This window comes from Sus scrofa, chromosome 5, assembly GCF_000003025.6.
Source record: "Sus scrofa isolate TJ Tabasco breed Duroc chromosome 5, Sscrofa11.1, whole genome shotgun sequence".
Lineage (NCBI taxonomy): Eukaryota > Metazoa > Chordata > Mammalia > Artiodactyla > Suidae > Sus > Sus scrofa.
In genome coordinates, this window is record NC_010447.5 from 75970044 (window position 1) to 75995219 (window position 25176).

Here is a 25176-nt window from a genome sequence, read left to right on the forward strand (position 1 = left end):
TCTGAAATAGAATGGACCCCCTCAAAAGACTCTAAAGAATGACAACCACCTGTCTTGAGAAGTAAGATCAAGAAATATCACTTATCGAATAAGGTGTGATTTACTTTATTACACAACCTGGGAGTAGTTCATTTATGGGGTCCAGATGCAAGCTTGCCTTCAATCACAAGGGAAAGCAAGTTGTCATCGTTTACCTTTCAGAACTCTTCATTTTCTTTTATTTTCTTTTTTCTTCGCTTCGAGTATTTCAGAGATAGGAAAACAAACATCTTAATGTTCTGGTACAGCTCATGAGAAGAGAGACCAATGCACTGTCTACTTGTTTGATTCTGTCCTTTTAATCCGTGCAAATAATATTTATTGCGTATCTATCGAGTGCCACATAATGCACTGTGTGCCGGGACAACAAAGATAAAAAGCATAGTTTCCCTTCCTAGAAGAATTTCTATTTTTATTTACTTATTTTATTCCTTCACTTACAGATTTGAATCAACTGATCAAAGAAATAAAATGCAACTATTTCCATACTCCAAATTCAATTTTGTTCTAAAATCCTAGGCATTCGCCAAGACCATGAGATCTAAGAAAAGCTGTACTCTGTGTTTCCCTAACTAATGTTTCTCAACCCTGAATACACATCAGAATTATCTCCAGTGCTTCTCAAAGATACAGGCGCCCAGACCCCACACAAACTGGATTAAATCAGGCTGGCTAGAAGAACCCACTAGCATAGCATTTTTGCAAAAGCCGCACATGTGATTATAATGTATAGTTATGGTGAGACCACTGAAAAGAGCACAAAACAACAGCTGATATGTAGCAGGCACTCCATAAATATTAGCCCTTATTCCTACGATTATTATATAATTTGAGATCAGTTCTAAGACAACATATAAAAAGAAGCAGCATGGTCCAGACTTGCTTGTGCAAAAAGAAGATATTGTTAGGAAGCCTTTGTCCAAGAAGGCTCTAAGCAGGAAAAAGATCTTGTTCTGGAAAGTTGATTTGGAAGGTGTTTGGATGGCAAAACAAGAGAAAGAAGGCATTCCAGGAAGGAAAAGTGACCATGAACAAAAGAAAAGGATGGTGGCGACACACGGGGCAAGTTAAGGAGACTGGCTTGACTGATGGGGTCAGGCTGGTGTGAACAGGCCAGAGGTGTGAACGTTAAGCATGCGGTTGGACACCCTAATGTTCACTGTAGCACTATTCATAATAGCCAAGACACACAAGCAACCCAAGTGTCCACTGACAGATGAATGGATAAAGAAGATGTGGACATGAAATGGAATATTACTCCGCCATAAAAAAGAATGAAATCATACTATTTGCAGCAACATGGCTGGACCCAGAGATTATCATACTAAATTGCAGTATGCCAAAGACAATTCTTCATTTATAGGAAGAATCTAATTTTAAAATGATAGAAATGAACTTATTTACACAACAGAAATAGACTCTCAGACATAGAAAACAAACTTATGGTTACCAAAGGGGAAAGGGAGTGGGGGAATAAATTAGGAGACTTGGATTAAAAATACACGCTACTGGAGTTCCCGTCGTGGCGCAGTGGTTAACGAATCCGACTAGGAACCATGAGGTTGCGGGTTCGGTCCCTGCCCTTGCTCAGTGGGTTAATGATCCGGCGTTGCCGTCAGCTGTGGTGTAGGTTGCAGATGCGGCTCGGATCCCGCGTTGCTGTGGCTCTGGCGTAGGCCGGTGGCTACAGCTCCGATTCAACCCCTAGCCTGGGAACCTCCATATGCCGCGGGAGCGGCCCAAGAAATAGCAACAACAACAAAAAGACAAAAGAAAAAAAAAATACACGCTACTATAAATAAAATAGATAACCAACAAGGACCTACTGTATAGTACAGGGAACTATACTCAATATTATGTAATAACCTGCAATGGAAAATAATCTGAAAAAATGTATCTACAGATATAGATATATATACCTATGTATGTATGTATGTATAACTGAAAAGAAAAGAATGTGGTTGGAAGAGCTAAAAGCAGTTGATGGAATGAAGGGCTTGAAGGACAAACTGAATAGTTTTATTTGATCTGATAGTCAAATGGGGATAATTAAGGTTTTCCTGAATAGCTTGATGATACAATGAAAGCTACATCTTAAAAAAAAAAAAAATTCACCTGGCAGTAGTAGATGAGATGTGGTAGAAAAATAAGGGGTTAAATGGAAGGATCCTACTGTGGCCATATAGTATGTAGCAAGAAGTAACAATCAATGGTTTGCACACCCCCACTAGAATCTTTTCCTTTATCTTCACAACACCACCAAGTCAGTAGAGTCTATCTTTTGCTCAAGTTGTGGGGCTTTAGTTCATTGCAATCATCAAAGGTGGTCACTACGTTTGCTGCCTCTCCCTTCAAGGAGTCTCCATTAGAATTAACTCCAAAAAAAATGAGTGAAATTTGAGGAAATTCCTTGTTTTTCTATTATAAAGTCAAAATCCCAGATGAGAATTACCATAACAGAATAGTACCTGTAGCTCTCCTCAACAAAGATTTCTCGAGTGCCCAGCTACACCACAGTCTCTGATTGATTCCTGCACTGGTCTACTCCAGCAGGAGACAGACCTGGCAGGAATTGTGTCTGATGATGGTTATCATAATTTTACCTTGTGGCAGATTTTAAATGGATGCAAATTATTTGGCACTCCTCCCATTGAGAGCCATCTCTGTTTCCCCTTCTCTTGTATTTGAGATGGTCTTGCCGCCATGCTTGACCAAGGGATGTGGAAGAAGTGACATTCTGGAACTTCCAGGACTAGGTAATAAGACTTACAGTGACTGCCTGGGTTTCTTGGAACATTGCTCTTAGAACTCTGCCTCTCAGAACCCAGGTGCCATGCTAGAAGAAACTCAAAACAGTTGGACAATTTAAGTGTGGATGCTGGAACAGCTCTAGCTGAGCACCCCATCAACAGCCAGCACCACTGTCAGCTATGGGAGCCCATGGAGGTCCATCTGGGATATCCAGCCCAGCTGAGCATTCAAATGACACCAGCCCCAGCTAACTCGAACTGCAATGAGATTGCAAGTGAGAACCACCCAGCTGAGCCCCATCAGCCTACAAAACTGTGAGAAAATAATGAATTGTTCCTTTAAGTGTCTAAGTTTTGGGATGGTTTCCTACACAGCAACACCTCTTTTACTAGCATGCACTTTACTTATGGGGAAATGGTGGAAAACTGTCTTTCACATTTTTCCCTGTATGTTATCAAGGGGCTTTTGAGGTATGTGTTTGAAAGTCAAATGGTGAGCCTGACGTGTGTTCTCATTTTGAAATGAGGCCCACTGATGGAATTCCCTAGTGGTCAATGGGTTAAGGATCTGGCATTGTTACGGGATCCGGCTCTGGTTACAGCTGTGCCACAGGTTCAGTACCTGGCCTGGGAACTTCCACATGCCACAGGTGTGGGCCAGAAAATGAAACAAGGCTCAGTGAGACTACACGAATCGCTTAGGATTATATATACTCATTAATATAAAGACCTTAGATTTGAATCTAGGATTTAAAATTAAAGAAGTGATACTAGCACCAGTTCAGAAAACTATACATTATTTTAAAATTAATTTGATTTGCCATTTCTGCGTTGGAGAACGTGTTGGCAAACTTTTCCTATAAAGGGCCATGCAGACCCTAAAGGTGTTGTAGGCCATGCAGACATTATGGCAACTGCTCAATTTGTAGTGCAAAAGCACCTATAGAAAATATGTAAACAAATAGGAATGACTCTGTTCCTGCTCTGAAGAATCAGACTGTCTTCTGATTTCAGATCCAATATAACTATAGCCTAGGTTCAATACCCTAAACTCAATTCAGTCCTAGGTTAGTCTATTAAAAAACTCACCAGCAGCTGTGGTTTTTATTCTATTTTAATGTACATAAATCTTCTCAGAGAGTAACTAATTCCTTCACATATTTTAATTTTAAAAGTATTACAGATTTAAAATTTTAAGGAACAAGAAATTTTGAGCCTTCTGAAGAGGACTAGTAGAAATATATATATTGTATATTCTATTCCTGATGGCCACTTAGAATTAATGAAATCAAGTTGTTATGGCATGGTGCCTGAACATGTGTAAGAAAAGGGAAAAATCTAGTTCATCTTTGGAATATTTATAAACAAAAGGCAATTAAATATTCAGCAATATATAGAAAAAGACCTGATTTTTTTTTTCCTTTTCTTTTCCCAGATGCTTTGATTCTGAAACAAAAGTCTAAAAACTTATAGAGGCTTTTTGATCTTTGACTTCAGAGAAAACTTTAGTGCCTTAAGTTTACTGTTCACATAACTCACAAAAAAGTGTGCCCCTGAAATATTCCCAGCTAATAGCCGGTTGACAAAATGAATAACACTATTAAAAATAAAATCAGTTATGGTATATATAAAGTGATGGATCACTCAGCATTGCCAAATCAAGTACTGACTGGAGGCTAAAAAGAATGAAAGGGAGAGATTTCATTAAAAGTGGAAACATTACTGCAAGTAAAATAAAATATTTTGGAATAAAATATACAAGGATCTGGTAAGCATGTTATTCGTTAAGGCAAAAATCCAGTTTCTTACTAAGAGAGATGGAAGCATGATCTAATGAAGTCTTAAAGAAGGATTCTAACAAGCATTCCTAGATAAAAACCATACTGTTTCTTTTCACAACTGGCCTTTTTATTCCTATATTTGAATGAAAACAAAGTCATTCAACTGACTTAAAAATTTTGTATCTTTACTATGAAAAAAAATCAGTGTAATTAAGAAAAAAACTTTATTTGGAGTAACTGTTAACCAGAGGTTAAGTAGACAAATTCTATTTTAAGAGCTGCGAAACCAATCTCCTAAAAAAGATACAATAACATGGGTTCTAAAGTTATGGGCAATATCAACAAGAGAAACAGGGTAGTGGAAAGTAGGTTGAGGGGTACATAAAGTATTTACCTCTTCAACTCTAGCATAAGAACACATTTGTTTAAATATTTGAAAGATGGTAACTTTTTTGCTTCTGTAAAAAAACTTTCATAGAAATCAATCAGAATATCTTATGAACACAACTATGACCTATGTTGCTTCTGCAATTTCCAAATTGTTACCATTTCTATCATTGCTCTGCAGCAAAACTAACCAGAAAATGTCTTCTTATGGCAAAGAGAGACTTTTTTTCTGGTGGGCACAAGAACAGGAAGGAGGTGGCATACTCAAAAAGGAATACAACGGAGCCTAATGCACAGCATTGGTTCCAACATCTGAGCCATTTTGGTGGCAAACAGACATAGCTAAAATCACTGTCAACAATTTTTTAAAGTTGCCCACAACATATGGCATTCTTTGGCTTCCTGCATGTCACCCTGACCTCTCGGGATCCTACATTTATTTCTGCATAAATCTGTACGCAAGTTTCTGGGCATTCAAACTACTGTGCTTCTGAAAATAATCCTCAAATCTCTAAAGGAGTAAGAATTAAGGGGAAAGTTCTAAAATGTCCCTACTTGACTGCTGGATTTACTTCTGTTTTAATATTAAACTTCAATAAATAAAGCTTCAATACATGTTAACGGACTGAGATTTCTTATTGTTGAAGCGAAGGAGAGAAGCATATTTTAGGGCTTGGGAGAGGGATGGGTGCTAAAGTCAGAGGCAGATCAAAATCACGTAAATTGCTACCCTTTAGTAATTTCAACTCAGACATTATTTTGCAAGGAGCGTGGCTTCCTCACTCCCAACCAGAAGTAAATGGACTGTCTATTCGTCCTAATGGTTCTCTTCACTGCCAGACCTTCTTGAACCTGAAACAGTTTATTAAGTTGCAGACCAACAATTTGTTCAGAGCTGATTCCTCATGAACTATGTAAACATTATTAATATGTTAATGTAAATCCAAAGACACATTAATCAGATTACAAAAAATATACAGATGTGATAAGACTATTGTTTGGTATTACCTACAAATTCCACCAAAGGATGTCTGGAGTGATGTTGTGTGCAAGGAACTACTAAAATGGGTTCCCTCACTATCCTTTTCTGGATCCTCCATTCTCTCTGTCCTGGTTCTGGATCAGCATCATCAATAGTTAAGATTCTGTTTTCAACTTTTCAATGCAACAGCATATTCACAGCATCCTGCTAAGGCACCACGCCAAAGAAACAGAGGATCTGGGCTCACAGGTATCTATCTGCTCTGTGTCAGGGAAATAGAAAAACATGCAAAAGTAAAGCCAAAATTTCAACTTTTTTCTTTTTTTAAAAAAAGGGTTTTTTCCCCTCTTTTCAAGATTCTGTGATTTTAATTTGCCAAAATAAACCTAGAGCACACATTTGGCAAAGATAAATGACAAACTCTGGCTTAATAAATCAGATCACCAAGTTTTCAGCTGGACTGGAATCCCCACCTGGAGCACAGATTCATCTACTCTTCCCTCCCCCAAATGCCTAAAATGAAGGAGAAGCTATTTATTTCATACTTTCAGTGTGTCTCAGTGAAAGTGAAAAAAAAAAAATCAGAAAACATAAGCGCAAGTAATTTAAGAGAGAGTCAGGGATTAATAAGCAGATAGTAACCGGAAAAGAAAATTAGAGTGCACATGAAGTATTAGCGGTAAGAAACAATCCTAAAACATATAATGGATCCATTTCTGTATTATATGGTACAACTCACTCAAAAAAAATTATGCTAAAAAAAGAACAGTTCAACTCACCTATCCAGAACAAACATTTGCTCTCTAATCCTTTTATATGCAGCACAAGCAGTAGATTTTAATAGTCACTAAATTGTAGTCAGAAAGTTATCTTTATTTCAAACATTTTCTAAAATGTCAGAGATAGCAAACATTATTGAAAAGCAAGGCTATCTGTTCCACTAACAAATTTTGAAGAAAACTAGTGGCCTAAGAGAAATTTAAATGCTTCAGCTTTTTACACTTCAAGTTCTACAGTTTTAATATATCAAAATATGGATATTTTAATCTAGTGCAATAGCCCACCAAATAATGACAGTAATGAACTTCTGGGGAAGGAACTCTGATGATTAGGATTTACTTGAAAAACCTGGTTTCCACTAACAAACTATAACGGATCAAAGATTTTTTTTTTTTTTTCCACATTCAACTCCTGGAGGTGAGTCTACTTATTACCCGCTACTACACTCAATGTGCCCTTCTCGAACCTTGAAGAATGCCCTCTAAATTTTAAAGTTTTTAAGCTACTCTATATACACAACTTGACCGCATCTAGCAATGGAGTGTTCCTTTTCTTGCTCTAAAGACTTAAAACACTTGCCAGTTTTCGGGGATGGAGCACTGACAGCTATGTTTTCATCCATGATCTGTAAATGTGTTACCATTTAACTGTCACCACCTTTCAAACACATAACAAGACGAAGGGGAAGGCAAATTTCTTTCCTGACCCACACAGATGTAACATCGCAATCAGATTTATTATTGTGATGCATGTAATTGGTTATCCCACACGTCCTCATTATATCATTTTCTCATATTCAGTGAAAGACTAATCTAAGGAATATAAAAATGGGGGGCAATTTTTCTCTCTTTCACAAGACCATGGATGTTTATGATACTTCAGACCAAAACAAAATTAGCAAGTGGAATAAGCCTTGTTGGAAAAATTGGCCTATTATGAGGATTAATGGAGCTAACAATTATGAAAATGCTTGGTAAACCATAAAGTAGGACAGAACATGGACTGTGAGCTCCACAGGGGCAGAGACAGTCATCTGTTTTGTTCACTGATTATCCCAATGGCCTAGAACAGAGTCCTAACACATGGGAGACAGTAAGCCTTTGCTGACTGAATGAACTATATGTTATAATTAATAGTGGGTAATAAAAATAATAAAGCAGAAATGCATGCAGTGGCATAAATCCCCTAGTTAAACGGTGCTGTACTTCGCCAATGCACTTAAAAAGCCTCTGGGGTTTTCTTATTCAACACTTAGACTGGTGCACTCAACAAATTAAGGTTGAGGAAAAGACAGCTAACTCTGTCAGCACTCATTATAACTTCATAATTCTATACAACATAAAAGAATTCCCACAACATTTGGCAGCATAAGATTCTATCATTTAAATAACACTGGAAAGTTATAGTCTCTGTCAAATTATTTTCAAAATGTTTTTAAGCAGCATACTTGGCACAAATTTATGGGGTTTTAATTTTCTTACGATATTTTCCAAGTTTCAAAAATTAAATGCATTCTTTATCAGAATGATTTTTTTGAAAATAAGTTATTTGTTCAAATACAAATTAACCTAGGAAAACATCCAATCTTCAATGAGACTGAATATTAGGAAAGATAGAGGCTTAAGCTATATTAAAATAATTCAAAGTAAAATATAAATTCTGATGCTCTCAATTATTCCAAAAAGCATTTTTGCATTTTTATACTTTAATATAAAGTGTACAAGAATGAATTATATTCTTGAAGAATATAGTTAGGAAATCCTTTACCCAATAATTGCAATCTTTTGAATGCAATGAAAAGGCTTATAAAATCATTCTTCGGAGTTACTGAAATATCTGCATTTGATTTACAGTTGGTTTACTTAAATTTAACCTGTAAAATCCACAAAGGTTAAAATTCAATAACTTTTTGGAGTAGCCAATCATAATCAAGAGCAATTGAAGAATCCTTGAAAACTAACTCCTATGAACACAATGCCAAACCACCAAAAGTTATGCAACTCACCAAATTTTCTTGAAAAATTTTTATAAGACATTATTTACTATCTCTTGTCTACATGAACCTGCTTTATACGTTTCTAATTTTCCTAATACTTAAAAAAGAGTAGCCCAGATTTTCAAGGCACATAAACTCTGCCTTAACTGTATTTGTTCCCCTCCCAGGGTGCAAAAAAGCTGCCCGGACTTTAGGTTTTACACTACGTGAATGAGCCCGGTGCTCATATAATTATATTTGTTCCATTCTGTTAGTAACCATTTCAAATTGAAAGACCAGGACAGGTTCTAAACATGTTCAATTCTATAAAGCCATTAGCAATAAATTTGATCCGGCAGTTTGCTGGAACAATGGAATCTGCTGAAAAAGCGTCTATTAGTCATTCTGGACAAACCCATCGGGATTAAAAAGAATGAGTTAAGATCGTCTAAGGACACAGCCAAAAAAAAAAAAAAAATTAATCCAACTGGAACTCAGCCTCTTAGTCTCTAAGAGGCTTTTCCCTTTCTTACCGCCAATTTCAGCAGCGCCCCCCACCCCAAATAATTCTAGCTAAAATAAGGGCAAACTGTCCGCATCATCTTCCCAGTCCCAACACTTAAGTTTTATGCGGGAAATAAAACAACCAAACCAAAATTGCCCTTCTTTTGGTAAATTTGTTGAACAACGTCCTACTCCAGGTGCCAATGCAGCTGTTTCAGCCCGACGCGAATTAAAAGCCGGCCTCGATTTCTTTGAGCCTTAGTGATACAAATTCTAAGGGTGGTGAGAGCCAAAACTTGGCGCAACGGTCCTTCCCAAAGATCGTTGCGAGGCTCCCGTCCCGACATTCCCAACTGTTTGAGGCAAAAGCCCCCAAAGCGGACCGCGCGAGGCTCTCCAGGCCGAGAACTTTCCAGGGAACCGGTGTCGCCGGACCCCCGGGACAAGTGCGGGCGGGCGGCCACATGAACTCGGGAAACCCCGCGAAACTAACTCAGCGAGGCAAGAGACCTCGGGACCCGGGCCGCCCTTTCGACTAACACCTAGAGCTGCCTTCAGACTTCCGAAAGGCCTGCCATTCCAGGTAGCCCTGCCACTTGTTGGAAAGGAGGGGATGGAGAGGAAGCTGGCGGTGCGGGAAGGGGGGAAGGGAAATCACAATTGGCGGCGGTACCCAGCTCTCTCCCGGGGCGGCATCTCCACTCGAGCTCGAGATGCTCTCGAAAGGTCCAGGCCCGGGCGCATTCCTGCGCACTGGGGCCGACGTGCCCAGGTCGCGCGCGGCTGGGGAGGGGAGAGCGGGCTCACCTGGGGCTGACGGCTGGAAGGCACAGTCTCGGTCCCCCGGAGCCCGGCCCGGCAGCCTGGCGCCGTCCGCTGAGGGGCTGAGAACTTGAAATGCCCATCGCGTGCCGTAGGGCGCCCCGCCAGGGCTGACCTGCTCGGCCGCCGGGCACAGCTTGAGGGGAACGGGGCTAGCGGGCAGGGGCCGGACCTGCGCGCCCGCGACTAGAGCCGCAGCCGGGCCGTGCGGCGGGGGCGGGGGCAGGCCGTGCGGCGGGGCGCCCCCAGCACGCAGCAAGTTCTCGATAAGAAAACTCTTGCCCAAGTTGCCGAAGCCCGGCGCGGCCGGGAAGTTCAGGAACGCGGAGGAAGCCACCACGTCCCAGTAGGCACCGGCGTGGGCCGCCACGGCGCTGGGGAGCATGGTGCGGCGCCCGGGTCCGCTGCACGCCCGCCTCCGGCCCCGCGCGCCGCCTCCCACAGCGCTGGAGCGCGCTCAGGCCAGAAAGGAGGCAAGGGCACCCCGGACGCCGGCCGGCTGGGAAAGATAGTATTTATTTGGGCTGGGCCTTTTTTTAAAGGAGGGGAGGAGTGAGTGTGGGAGGGGGGAGCTGTGCGCTCCCCTGGCCCGCGGCGTAGGCTCTGGGGGCGCCGGAGGAGTCCCTCCTGCTCTCCATGCAGATTTGGACTTTTTTTTTCCCAGAAGGCTGGAAGGTGTGTCCAGCCCATCCATTCATGTCACTAGGCCCACAAAGTGACAGACGCGGCCAACAATAAGGGCAACCCCGAGAGTCCGAGCTTTGGCAAGGGGAGGGAACGTGTGGCGGAGAGGCGGGCGTGGAGGCCACGGGAGGCAGGCGCTTGCCCCCTCCCAGCAGCCCGACCCGGCCCTTGCTGGGGAGCCCGAGCTGTCCTGGGGAGGTCGGGGTGCGTGGACGCCTGCACCCAGAGACATTGTTGGGCGATCCCTGGGTCTCCCTTGTGATTGTCACTTCGGGGCATCCAGGAGAAGTGAGTGGGAGTCACTAGTGTCTTGAAAGGGCTGTAGTCATGAGAGAGAGCCTCACGTGTTACTGAGACCCGTGGTGGTACAGAGGAAAAGGTGCATCTTAGAGAATGGGTTGTTTTGCGTATTGAATGTGGCCCCTGTTTTGTTTGTTTTTAAGAGGAAAAGGAAATGAGTTTTTCCTGAAGACTTTTTAAGAAATGTCTCCATTTCCAGCAGTTAATTTTGAGTTGCTTTTTAGTAAGATTTGATTTAGGAATCACTCTAGAGGAGACAATCTAGTATATTTTGATCTACAAAAGAGGATCTAATACATTTTGTCTAGAAAAGAGGATCTTAGTTGGAGTTGATTAAATAGCAGATGGCAGATGCTTGGTGCAAAATCTGGGAAGAAAGCCACCACCAAATGAAAGGTGACTAAGGCCTCTTCAGAGAGACCAGGAAAAGAACACTGAATTCCTCTAGAATTAGAGTTGCTCTTTTTTCTTTTTTTTTTTTTCCTCTAGAAATGTGGGTGTTTTTCAATTTGTTAACAGTCGGCTAAAGAAACTGTACTTTCTAAAGGTGAGAAAAGGGTGTGTGTCCTTAAAAGTTCCGTAAACCACAAGGCAACCTCAGAGCTACTCATTTTGGAAACTGTGACTTCTGTGTCAATTTGCACTTCCCGTACTTCCCACTGCCACTCTCCTGTGTAAATTTAGATGCATTTATTTAGAATATGGTTTTTAAAGGATGTCTGCAAAGTTTGGGATCACATGTATGGGTTTACTCTTTGCCCTAAGAATGATTTTGTCCCTAGTTTCTATTTACTTAAAAGCTGGCTGGAGTGCCAGGTTAGTGAGATAAATTTCCTCTTGAAAATTCACCTGGCTGATGTGTGTTTCATTTACACTTGGTATGTCCAAAGATTTTTAAGGGTCTACCCTCCCCACCTGCTGCAAAATAGGAGGGAAGTTATTGACAAAGTTGGTGCATATTACTAATATTATTCATTTATATTGATTTAGTCAACACACCTTTCCAGAACCTTCCATATACATTGCACACTTGTTGTGGCTCTGGGACTATATAGAGAAAGATCTGGTCTCTGCCTTGTAGTTCACAGCCTAGTGAGGGAGAAAAACAAGTAACATCTGAGAAAGGCCTTGTAACTTGGAGGGTATAATGTGAGAAAGGGCTTATAATTTGGAGGGCAAAGTGTGAGAAAACTTCCAGAAGTCTTCCCTAAACTGAGTCTTAATAAGTGGACAGTAGTTGGGCATAGGATGTGAAGTAGTAACCTTTGAGATTAGCAAGGAATAGAGAGATCACATCATTGCCGCCTTTCCATACCAGAGGCACCATTTGTCCAGGGTGCGTTCAGCCAGTTATGGTACTAAACACTTTATACATTTTAACTCGTTTATCTCCATAATAATCCTATGAGGTTGGTGTTACTGTTATCCCAGTGTTAGGAAGGGGCACAGAGAAATTTAAGGAACTTTCCTAAAGCTGCATGACTACCAGAGTGATAAGGCTGAGATACAGTTTAAGCTGGATGATTCTGAAGCCTTAGAACCTTTGCTCTTTCAGCTGTCATGCTTTTCACAAACCTGATTTGCCATGCTAAGTGGTGTCACCTGGCCACGCAGAGGGAACCTGAGAATGAGTTTTTCTTTAGTGGAAGGTGATAATGAAAATTTGGGCGAAGAAACTATTAGGTCAGTCAACTTGCCACAACCAGTTAAGAGGCAGTTGGAGAAATCCAGACATAAAATGATGTGGAGTTTAATAAAGTTAATGGTAAGAAATGGAACGGAGAGGATAAATATTATGGTTGAATCAGTAGGACTGGATGATGCAGTTCTCAGCCAGGGCGATTCCTTCCCTCCCAGGGGGCATTTGGCAATGTCTGAAGATACTCTTGGTTGTCACGACTTGGCAGAGGTCAGGAATCAACTACTAGCATCTAGCATCTAGAAGCCAGGGGTGCTGTTAAACATCCTATAATACACAGGACACCTCCCAGCCTGAAATATCAGTGGCGTGGTCGTCAAGAAAACCTCAGTTATAGAGGATCAAGGGTAGGATCAGTTCTAGTTTTCTGGTTTAGTAACTGAGCAGATGCCCACTTAATGAAGATGGGGACTTGTAAGAGGGGGAGCACGTTTACATGGAGGTATGAACAAAAAGATGGAAATGTTCTGATAGTTTCTGAAATCTTCCAGGGAAAATAATGTAGTGAAAAGGGCAATGAGTCAGGAGGTGGATGCTGGGGGACTTTGAGGGAGTAGATAAAAAAAAAAAGAGGAGCTGTGAGGGAGACCGAAAACAGCAGTCAAGATTTGGAGACAGGAGTTCCCGTCGTGGCGCAGTGGTTAACGAATCCGACTAGGAACCATGAGGTTGCGGGTTCCGTCCCTGCCCTTGCTCAGTGGGTTAACGATCCGGCGTTGCCGTCAGCTGTGGTGTAGGTTGCAGACGCGGCTCGGATCCTGAGTTGCTGTGGCTCTGGCGTAGGCCAGTGGCTACAGCTCCGATTCAACCCCTAGCCTGGGAACCTCCATATGCCGCGGGAGCGGCCCAAGAAATAGCAACAACAACAACAACAAAACAACAACAAAAAAGACAAAAAAAGACAAAAAAAAAAAAAAAAAAAGATTTGGAGACAGAAACCGGGAAAGAACAATAGACAAGGAAGAGGCAGTTTCAGAAATGGGGAATGTCAGACTTTGGTAAGGAACTGCTGTATGCTCGGTAGTTTTCTTTTTCCAGCTGGACAAACAGCCACAGTGCATTCCCCGGCCTCCCCTGCAGGCTTCGTGTGGCCAATGGAGTAAGAGGAAAAGTAATGTATTTCTCCTCCAGGCCTGGCCCCTGCCAACCACCCACACAGTCCACATTCTTTGCTCTTCAGCTGCCAGATCAGCGGTCCAGCTGAGGACTGGCAGTGCCCAGAAGGTGGTGGAGCCACAGAGTAAAAGGAGCCTAAGTCCCTGCATCACCACCTGGAAGGCCAATGACCATGATAACTTTATTTGAGTAAATAATGACATAAGCAAAAAAATAAACCTTTATTAGGTAATGCCATTAAAATGTAAAGGGTTGATTCCCAAAGCATATCCTCATCTACCTTAGTTAATATGCAACGCTCTAAATGCCTCGGACCATTATAAAGTAACTTGATTCTAGGTGACTTGGGCAAGAGGCTTTTCATGGGGAACAAGGGAGGTAGAAACCAGTTTGAAGGTCCATAGAAGATAGGAAAATAAGAGTTTGAAGAAACATGGAGAAAAAGCTAAAGGGAGTCATAGGTTAAAAGAAAAGATGAATATATTTGTATGATTAGGGAAAAAAGACGTGCTAGGGACAGAAAGCTGAAGGTAGAAAAAAGAGATGGGGGTGTTTGGAGGCAGGAGAGGGGATGAGCCCAGCACAGGCTGGGTGGGCTCTTTCTCTCTTGGGAAGATAGTGTTCCAGGCCCAAGGCCCATTCTTACACAGCTGAGCAGGAGGTGAAAGATTGCCTTTTTCCCAACAGTTTATCTTCAATTAGCACCAGAAGGTATTTTAGCTGGTACAATGGACATCACAAATTATTGTTCGGGAGATAAATAGGTGATGTTTAAGGTGTGGAGGAAAGCATTCCCACTTTCACATGAAAACCTATACCTTCCAGAATGGAGATGTTCAGTCACTGACTTAGAGAACTCATTGCCCAAACCCAGCTGGGATGTTAGCAGAGTCCCAGGACTGGAACACTCACTTTTCCTCAGTGGGATCTTTGTTGCAAGATATGAACTTGCAAGATCCAAGAGCTGGATATCATTGACCTTCCAAAGCTTATTATATGATTGTCTCGGTACCTGCTTGCACATGAATGTTTAAGTGTATTGTAGAATTCAGTCTGACACTAGCTTTCACAGAGGTTGGGAATGGGGTTATGGAAATGGCTCTGTAATCCCTCAATTTGCTTAATTAGCTCTCAGAAGCTACTGATGTTTATGAAAAAGGACCTGATAATTGAGACTGTGCAAAAAGGCTCAGGCTATTTTCCTAGTGTTTTCATTCCTTGAAGACCACTTTGGTCTAGGCTGAGATCTGGTTCCCATAAAAAGCATCGTCACGAGCTCAGATGCCTTCAGGGTGAGATGGGTAAAACCTTTGAGATAGCCAGGTACAAAGTAATAGGGAGTGCAAGTTAGCTATTCAAGAAGGAAGGGAGGGGGAGGGGAGGACAGGAGGGGAGAGAGCTGCTAAGAAAAGTGTGTGCCAAGACCTATGCTGTCTTTAGGCTGGAGACGTGGGCTGGGACCACTTTGTGCCTTGTGTGCAGGACTCAGGATTTTGGACTTTGTCCTTAAGGCAATGAGGTGGCATAAGAAAAAAACATTGTAACTGTGTGGTGATGGGTGTTAACTAAACTTCTTGTGATAACCATTTTGCAATATATATCTATATCACATCATTATACTGCATACCTGAAACTAATCTAATCTTGTATGTCAGTTATATCTCAGTTTTTAAAAAGCAATGGCATATGATCTTCTGTTTGTGTTTTAAAAGGCCACTCCTGTAGTATAGAGACTGTGCTAGGATCTGGAGAAGACTCTGATGGAGACCATTGAAGTAATGCAGCTGAGAAGTCCCAGGAGTTTGGGCTGGACTTATGGCAGTGATGATGGAGAGAAATAGGAGATTTGAGAGCCCTCTAGAAGGTATCTGTGAATTTGGAGTCTGAGGAAGTCTTGTCTCTTAGGAAACTGGTGTGCTTAGTTTCATCAAACCATGAGAACTATATAGGCATTGTTTCCTAATATGTTTTAAATGCCAAGAAGTTGAGCTAATTTTAGAGTTCGATGGCTGTAACTCCCTTAGCCTGTATTTCCCTCATCTCCATCCTCTCCTGAGTTCACTTTACATCTTTTTATGTTTATTTTAATGGTTCTGTTGTATTTGTATCCATGTAGTATGCCTCCTAAAGCCCTATAAGTAGTAAAGAAATACAATGAACAGGTAAATCTTTTTTTTATTTTATTTTAAATGCGCACACTTAAAAATAGTTCTGCTAAGACCTGGGCTTCCATAATGGAGTCTGAAAAAGCTCTTCCCATCCCTCCCTGATCAGCAGAACTCAGCCCTTTGAGCAGGAGAGTCTCTGTGCTCAGTGGAGAGAGAAGCCTTCCCATGGCCCTGCTAATACAGATCCTGAATGGGAAACTCCAGGATTAATCAATGACTTCTTATTGGCAGCCTCTGAGCACCTGCTCCCACAATCAGACATCTATTAAAAAGGAGATGCAAATGGAAGGAGCTAGGTTCTGTCCTCAGATTAAAGGAGAAGATTCAGAGACCCATTATAGCCCTTATAGTAACCTGGAAATGTGCCTGGAGCAGGGTTAGTCAGGGAGAAACAAGTATTTCTTAGTAACTGCTAGCTGTGTAGATTCTTTCCACAGTGCAACACCTACTCACAGCTCAGAATCTTGGGCAGATTACATCCTAATCCTTAAATTAGAGGGGGAAAAATATTTTAAAGAAAAATACAGGAATGTGTTAAGAGTTAGGTATAGTCAACCACTTCAATAATCATTACTCAGTTGAATTCCATATGATTCTATTCTTTCCTAAATATTCCCCATTCCCTCCACCCCACCTCATCCCCATATATGCTGGGGTCTTTGAAATAAATTCTAAAAAATCTGGCTCACCTTGGAGAGACATTTATAAATATGTTTTCAGTGTTAATCTGGCAGGACTGATGCCCTGATTGTCCTGCTTCCTGCACATGTCTTTTCTGGCTGGCCCTGTTGGCGCTGCCCTATCATTTGGCCATGCCGTGGGCACTGTTCATCTCCGTGCCCTGCATTCTACCTTCAAGCTCTATTTTCCTGACTTTCTTCTGTAACTGGGAGACTTCCCAGTTTCTCTCCAGGCCATTCAGTTTCTCTGGCATTCCTTGCTCATTGATCATTTCTAACCACTTCTCCGCTGTAGTGCTTGGCTCCAAGTGAAATGTGAGAACTACTGAAAGATTTTGAGGAAATTACCCTGGATGCCATGGAGCAGCAGCCTTTTCAACCATTTCTCATTAGTGAAGTGTCCTCAGAGGCACAGGTGCCTCTCATTCATATTGAAATCCTGCAGTGTTTTCTGGTTGGCCCTGAATTACCTCTTTGGACAAAAGAAAGGGTGCACATTGCATTGTGAGTTTTGTCACATTCCCCAATGTTTACACCAAAGTAGTTCTTTCAAATGAGCATTAAGTTGTTTGCATTTATTGCCCAAATTATGAAGTACAGGCAAAGAAGTTAATCCCTTGCAAAGCTCTGCTCTAAGGCTGTGAATCCAGGCACTGCACCCTGAACCAAGTTTAGATGCGTTAATCTCCTTGCTTCAGAGTGTCATTTCTCTGGTGAGAATTTTCTTCCTATAAAACGTAATAAGCAGTTCAGGCAAGTAAACAAAAATTAATCCCTAGAGGTTTTTTTCTAGTCCCTCAGTCTTCTGTTGAGTTTCACAATTTTGATTTATTTGGAAACTGGAGTAATATTACAAAGCTTCCTAAGTAAGCATTGCTTGAAAGTCAACCATTTAAATTGTGGGGTGTAATTCTCAAGCGGCATTCCTTGCATCACTCAAATACCATCCCTGTTTTTCAAGTTCATACGTGTGTATATCACTCTCTCCATCATTCCGTCTGCTAATCACCCCCATCTCCAATCCAACACTTCTGCTCTAGCGTTCTTCTTTTAGCCTACACACCTTGACCAGTCATTCGGCAGTCAGCTTGTTAAATAGCACACCACTTAAAAGAACAACACAGCGATATCTTTCATGTCTTCTTACATTGCAGTATTGTATGTACAGATTGCATTGTTTAATTAGATCCTCCCAATATCTCACCTCTCTAAAAGAGTGTAACTACTAATTGGTTCTCTAATTGGGCTTCTTGTTATATTTGGAAATAATAAGTTTTGATTTCCTTAAAATATTCTGCAAGCCTGACTTCTCACTAATTCAAGTTAGCCTTTCTCCTAGGCACTACTCCATTGATGTAAGCTTTTACTATACTTGTTCCAAATGTATGTAATATTCAAAGATGGGGCTAGACTAGGCTATGCTCTAGTAACACATGACTCCAAAATCATGAATGTTTACATCATCTTTGCCAGACTATATAGCTCTTCTCCACATATAATTTATTCCTGTATTCAAGCTGATGGAGTAAACTCTATTTGAAGTATATTTCTGGCCTTTTGGTGGGAAAAGAAAGTATAGCAAAGCATATACTAAATCTTAAAGTTTCTGCCCCAAAGGAGCACATGTTGCTTCTGCTCACATTTCACTGGACAGCACAAGTCACATGGTCGTACTTGAGTTCAGTAAGGTGAGGAAATAAATCTTCCTATAGGGAGGGGCACTGTACATTTGGGAATAGTAATGAAGTGTACTACCGTATCCTAATCATATAATACACCGCATTAACTAGAAATCAAAAATTCTTATAATACTTCTGGGTTATAAAATCAGTTTATCCTACAAGGAATTATCTTTAGTTTGGGCAAGTAGTAACAAAGCCTCAATGTAATGCAATTAATTAGTTAGATACCTGTGTAGTTTTTTTTCCATTTATTTCTATTAATTACCTAGATTTTTCTTAACTTTACCTGCTGTAACTGTTAAATTGAGGCAGCGCTGAAAAATTTCTAGTGATTTTTTTGTATATTATGTACACAGATGTCAGATTTTTAGACAGTTTGAGCTGCAGAATTTTTCTGTATAAACCACAGTCATCTTCAGTCATTAAAATAACTATTCTCTAAAAATATGTCAATTAGTGAATTACTCTAGTTAAAAAGAAAGGAACACACTTCTCCCCTCATCACCCGTTTTTCAAAGAGTTGAAGATGCTTGCTTCTCTTAAATGTAGTTACAATTAACCAAAAGATCAGTATAGCTCTTTAAAGGTGAATTAGTGCCCTTTTGAGCTATAGCTACTACTTTACTTACCAAGCATCTCCCAGTTTATATATTCACAAATACTTATCACCTGCTAGTGGGCGAGGCACCGAGGATACTACAGTACAAAGATGGTCTCTCTTTATGGAGTTTAAATTCTAAGGAAATAGAAAATACATTATTAATTACATGAGTAAGATAATTACATACTCTTGATAAATGCTAAGAAAAAAATGAAACGGATGCTGTGTTAATTAAGATGGACTAAATATATTCCAAAATATATTCTGGAAATGAAATATATAGATTGTGTCGATGGACTGTATGTATAAGATGAACAATAGGGAGAAATTGAGGATCACTCAATGTTTGGCTAGATCAACAAGTTAGATGATTGTTTTGTCACCTGAGATGGGAAGAAATGGAGAAAATCAGGTTTTGGAGGTAGCCAGAGCAGAGGGCGTCTATCTTAAGGCTGAGAAGTTTATTAGATCTAGAAGCATAAGCATCAAATAGAGAGTAACATATATAATATCTATTGTATATAATATATAATGTGTTCTTATATGTTAGAACATACATATTTTTTTTTTTTTCCAAATCCACAGCCTATGCTAGTTCCTGGGCCAGGGATTGAATCTGAGCCACAGCTGGCAATGCCAGATCCTTAACCCCCTGCACCACAGTGGGAACTACATAATTTGTGTGTGTGTGTGTGTGTGTGTGTGTGTGTGTGTGTGTGTGTATAAAGAGAGACAGAGACAGAGTACAGTGTTTAGAGATAGAACATAGGATGTGGGGCCAGCAAAGAAGGTGGAGAAAGAGTGAAAAACTTCTGTAAAGAGTCACTAGTAAATAGTTTAGCCATAAGGTTTCTGCCACAACTACTTAACTCTGAAGTTTCAGTACAAAAGCAACCACAGACAATACAGAAGGGAATGTATGTGACTATGTTCCAATAAAATTTTATTTATGGACACATTTGAATTTCACATAACTTTTCCATTTCATTAAGTATTATAGTCCTTTTTAATTCATTTTCAACCATTTGAAAATGGGAAAACCATCCTTAGCTTATAGGCAGTACAAAAGTAAGTGGTGGGCCAGATTTGGCCCCTTGCTATAGTTTGCTGACCTCTAAGGGAAACCCCTGTGTATTAGTAATCTATGTGTAACAAGTTACCCTAAAATTTAGCAGCTTAAAACAGCAAGTATTTGTTTTCTCACAGTTTCTGTGGACCAGGCATCTGGGCTCAACTTAACTGTGTCCTCTATTCCAGGGTTTCTCACAGGCTGCAGTTGAGGTACTGCCCAGGGCTGAGTCACCACAAGGCTCAGCTAGGGGATCCACTTTCAGGCTCACCCAGTGGACACTGGCAGGATTCAGTTCTTTGCTGCCTGTTGTCTGGAGACCCACTTTAGTTTATTGCCAAAGGAGCCTTTCCATAGGGAAGTTCCCAGCATGGCCACTGGCTCCTATGAAAATGAAAAAGAACAAGCAAGGGAGAGTGGGCAAGATGGAAGCCAGAGCCTTTGTAATCTAATCTTAGATGTATCATACATGACTTTTGCCATATTCTGTCATTTAGAAGCAAGTTGCTAGGTCCAGCCCATGTTCAAGGTGAGAGAATTACATAAGGGCATAACTACCAGCAAGTGGGGATCATGGGAGCCATCTTAGAAGCATCCCCCTACTGGGAGGATGTGGTATTACACACAGAGGCTGAGAAAGGAGAGTGCTTCCAGAATGCAAGCGTGGTCGACTGCAGTCATGTTGCTTAACTGGTGGGAAAGATAAGAATGGAAAAGTATTAGAAATAAGGGTATGCCATGAAAAAAATGAATGCAGGAAATATAAGTATAAACTTTATGAAGACCAGTTTCTGGAATGTTTACTATAAAACAGAGCCCAGAATTGAGGCAGCATCTTGGAAGGGATATGAAGTGAGAGGCAAAGAAAAAAAAGGCAGGCAATTCCAGAGCATCCTTGTATGATGATAGGAATAGTCCAGTAGAAAAAGACGGAGTTTCCATTGTGGTTCAGCAGTAATGGACCCAACTAATATCCATAAGGACACAGGTTCCATCCCTGGCCTCACTCAATGGGTTAAGGATCCCGTGATGCTGTCAACTGTACTATAGGTCACAGACGCAGCTCAGATCCTGTATTGCTGTGGCTCTGACATAGGCCAGCAGCTGCAGCTCTAATTGGACCCCTCCCTGGGAACTTCCATATGCTGCAGGTGCAGCCCTAAAAAGCAAAAAAGAAAAGAAAAGAAAAAGAGAGTTCTCATCATGGCTCGGCTGTTAAAGAATCCGACTAGCATTCATGAGGACACAGGTTCAATCCCTGGCCTCACTCAGTGGGTTAAGGATCCTGCATTGCCATGAGCTGTGGTGTAGGTTGCAGATGCAGCTTGGGTCTCACATTGCTGTGGCTCTGGTGTAGGCCAGCGGCTACAGCTCCAATTGGACCCCTAGCCTGGGAGCCTCCACATGCCTGGGGTGAGGCCCTAAAAAGACAAAAGGACCAAGAAAAAAAAAAAGTAAAGCAAAGAAAAGAGAAATTCTTGGTGCAAGGGAGACGAAAAACCGAAGAACTGTCCTTAAGAACAGAAGTAATGTTATGTAGATTACTCATGAAAGGATGGTTCTCTGATGGGAGGAAGGATGCACCCTTTATTGTAACTGCATAGAAAAACATGCAAAGAGATATTGATGAGAGCAGTTTGTCAATTTGCTGGTGGAAAGATAAAAGGATTCCTGGATAGCTTTCATATATTCAGGAAATTATGAGATGGCGCAAACTAGTATAGAGGATTTGAGGATGGAGGTGTAGATAGGAAATAGAACACTATTTTTTGGAAAGTAGGGAAGTAAACTTACTGGGAGTCACATTTTAAGATTGTGTGGCATGACTGAGCTTTTGGTTCATGTTTTTAATGTCGATTAGTTAGCCCGATAACTTGATTTTCTGTGGTAACCTTCAGCTGTCCAGTTTGCGTATAGGGAAAATGGATTGTTTGAGATTTTGCGGACATGTACAGTGAGGAGGAGGAGTAGAGACACCGATTGTATTTTAAAAGGAATAAAAAGACCAGAGGATCCAGGTGAGTCCACAGAGAAATTAAACCAGGCTAGTCTGAGAGTGAGAGAGTGGTGAAATAATGGAAAGGAGTTGCTTCTTTGTGGAAAAATGAGATTTAAAGGAGAAGTTGACCACTTAAAAATGCTTCTCAAAGAGTTCCTGTTATGGCCCAGCAGGTTAAGACATAGTGTTCGTGAGAATGCAGGTTTGATCCCTGGCCTTGCTCAGTGTTTTAAGGATCTGACACTGCCTCAAGCCGCAGTGTAGGTCACAGATGGAGCTCAGATCCAGTGTTGCATGGCTGTGGCATAGGCCTGCAGCTGCAGCTCCAATTCAACCCCTAGATGAGGAGCTTCCATATACTACAGGTGTGGCCATAAAAAGAAAAAAAAAGGGAGAAAAATAAAAAATAAAAATGCTTCTCATGAATAAATCTTGAAAAGAGGATATTTTACAGGTGAAATGCATGTTCAACTTTGATTTGGTTTCACTTGGTGATTTTAAATCACTCAGAAAGAAGGTTTTCTCCTTTAAGAAATGTGGTACTAAAATGTAGTGTTTCACAACAAAAGAAGAATCATCATGTTGAAAAGGAAATGTGTGATCTTTAAAAGGAAAGGGAGATTTGATGAGGAAGGGTAGAGAGGGTTGATGTTGAGAACAAACTGGAGCAATCAGTGTTTCTCCTGTAGCTTCCCAACCCAGAAATTTCAAAGCCTGGATGTGCATTAGCACCACCTGGGTAGAGCTTGCTAAAAATCCAATGTCAGGCACCACTCAACACTTTCTGAATCAGAATTAACATCAGCACCTTTAACATTCACCCAGATACTGCTGATGGATGGTGGGGCTGAATGTAGGCCTTAGTTGGCTGGGAACTTCTGCTTCCTGCTTTTTTGGAAGCAAGTCACCATAGAAGAAGTGTGACACTCCAAACACCTTCATGTTAAGAGATGATCAAAAGATCATCATCCCAAGCCACATGAAGAGGCTCCAGAAAATGAGTGTCCTTTAGAGAGAGAGGGGCTGACAGAGGGAGCATCAGACAGAGACACTAAGACATATAAAGGCAATAAACATGTAAATGAACCATCTTGGTTGTTCTAGTAATATGTCCCTCTCTTTGGGGTCTTCCCTATCTGCATTTTTAACCTGCTCAAAATTCTCCCACATAGCAAAGCAAAACTCATCCTTAACTCTCAAGAGTCTTCTCTAGCATTTCTCTTTCTACCTTCAAGTTTACCCTCTAGAAAAAAAAAGTTATTTAGTTTCTGTCAAATTTTATTCTTTCTTTCTAATGTAAGCATTTAAGGCTAGACTAATACAGTTCATAAAGCCCATTAATATCGGCAGACAGTGTTTCACATTTCAGAAAATGGCACCACCATCCACCCACATTTAGGATCTAATCTTTAAGTCATACTTGATATTTTCCACTGCTTCATACCCATATCCAGTCACTCACTAAATTTTGTTGATTTTCATCTTTTAACTCTTTCCCTGATCTGTGGATTTCATCTTATGACCATCTGACAACACTCTAATCCAAATCTAGCCTATTTTTGCTGATTCTACTACAATAACCACTATAATTTGTGTTCCAAGTGGTCAAAGTGTTTGTCTCTTTTGTTCATTGTTATTCCTCAGAGATGAGCACAGTACCTTGTGTTACCAAAGAAATGCTTATTGAATAAATGAATGAGAGTCATTCTAACTAGCCTTCTCTTATTTACCTTTGATTCTCCAAGATGTTTCTTTTTCTTCTTAGTAATAAAATACTTTAGGCTTAACGTCAGGGCAGAGAGAGATCCATATGGAAGAGTTAGGAGGACACTGAACTCATCTCCCCCACAACCCCATGAACACATCAAAAATATGACAACATGTGTGGCAGCTCTTTCTGGAAATAATCTAGAGACTGGCAGAAAGGCTTTTCTACAACCAGGACTGTGAAGAATGATCCATATAGAGTCTGCTAGGATGGGAAAAGAAGCAATTTAGTTGGAACCTGTACCCCCTGATGAGGGACTCAGGAGAAGAGGAGATGTCATGGGCTTGGAAATCTTCACTGGGGAGTGAGGAATTCAAGCCATGCATCATGCACCCTAGCACTGGGGTCCACACCAGGAAAATGAGTCCCCTTAGCTAGATTGAAAACCAAAGGGGATTACCAGAAGGCTATAAGAAACCAAGATTCTATTCTTCTTGAAGAGTATACACTTGTTTCCTTACTCCTAGTCACAGCACAGAGGCAGCAAGTTGAAAACTGTCTGGGGCTCTGGCCAGCTTAACAGGACTGCCCCAGCATGCCCCTAAGCCTGTATCATGCACCTGCTCCTGCCCATCTTGCTCCAGTTCTGTTCTCTACTAGGGCAGAGGTTGCCATCACCAATAACAGTGCATACACCTAGAGGGAAGGGAGCCAGATTGGACATGACCTTGCCTATGATCAGAGTGAAAGTGGCCATTGCCAGCACATGCATCCCTGCTTACATTTAGGAAAAGTGAAACTAGCTCTAGGACAGAGACCAACTTTGTGGCAGAATCAAAACCAGCTCAGTAGTGTGACACCAACCCCTGAGGTCTAACCTAGCCTCTAGCAAAGGCCTACACAACAGGACAATAGGAAAAAAGTGAAACCAGCTCAGAAGTGAGGGCCCACACCCTTAAGCCCCTGTCACTAAATCAACCAAGGCAGAGACTGCCATCACGCACACAAGAGAAACCCAAAGCCCTCAGAGATTTTGCTCTAGCACCTCAAGCTCTGCCCCCATGCCTGGTAGAGTGGTGCCTGCCACTGAGCATAGGAGAAGCCCCAATTTACACCTGGCTATTTCTCTAGCCCCTCCATCTCCAGCTCTGCCTCCCATCAAAGTGTTAACTTACAGCACACCTTGGGGGAAGAAGTTACCTGTGCTCACTTTAAACCCAGCTCTCCCAACAAAGCCAGTGGGCACATGCAGACTTCATAGGAATGCCCCCACACAGGGACATCCCTTCAAGACTAGATTAGGTAACTGTTTCATCTAATTTGATAGAGATAGGGAAAGTTGAAAAAAAAAAAGAAAAAAAACGAGAAAAATACCCTGGAAAAAAAAAACTTTAAAAACACGTAATGAAACAGATAAATAAATTACCAGATAAAGGGTTCAAAGCAATAG

At 41.2% G+C, this 25176-nt stretch overlaps 1 protein-coding gene across 2 annotated transcripts in view; it reads right to left on the reverse strand.

The window, feature by feature from the left end:
• DBX2 (developing brain homeobox 2) overlaps nt 1-13423 on the reverse strand; it is a 37601-nt gene extending 24178 nt beyond the window's left edge. Inside the window, exon 1 of one of the 2 annotated variants that reach the window (XM_021092578.1) lies at nt 10006-10886. In XM_021092578.1, the coding sequence (XP_020948237.1) occupies nt 10006-10405 (400 nt within the window). In that variant the 5' untranslated portion in view covers nt 10406-10886. Of the gene's footprint in view, nt 1-10005 lie in introns of both variants that reach the window. The other variant, XM_021092579.1, reaches the window with a different exon arrangement.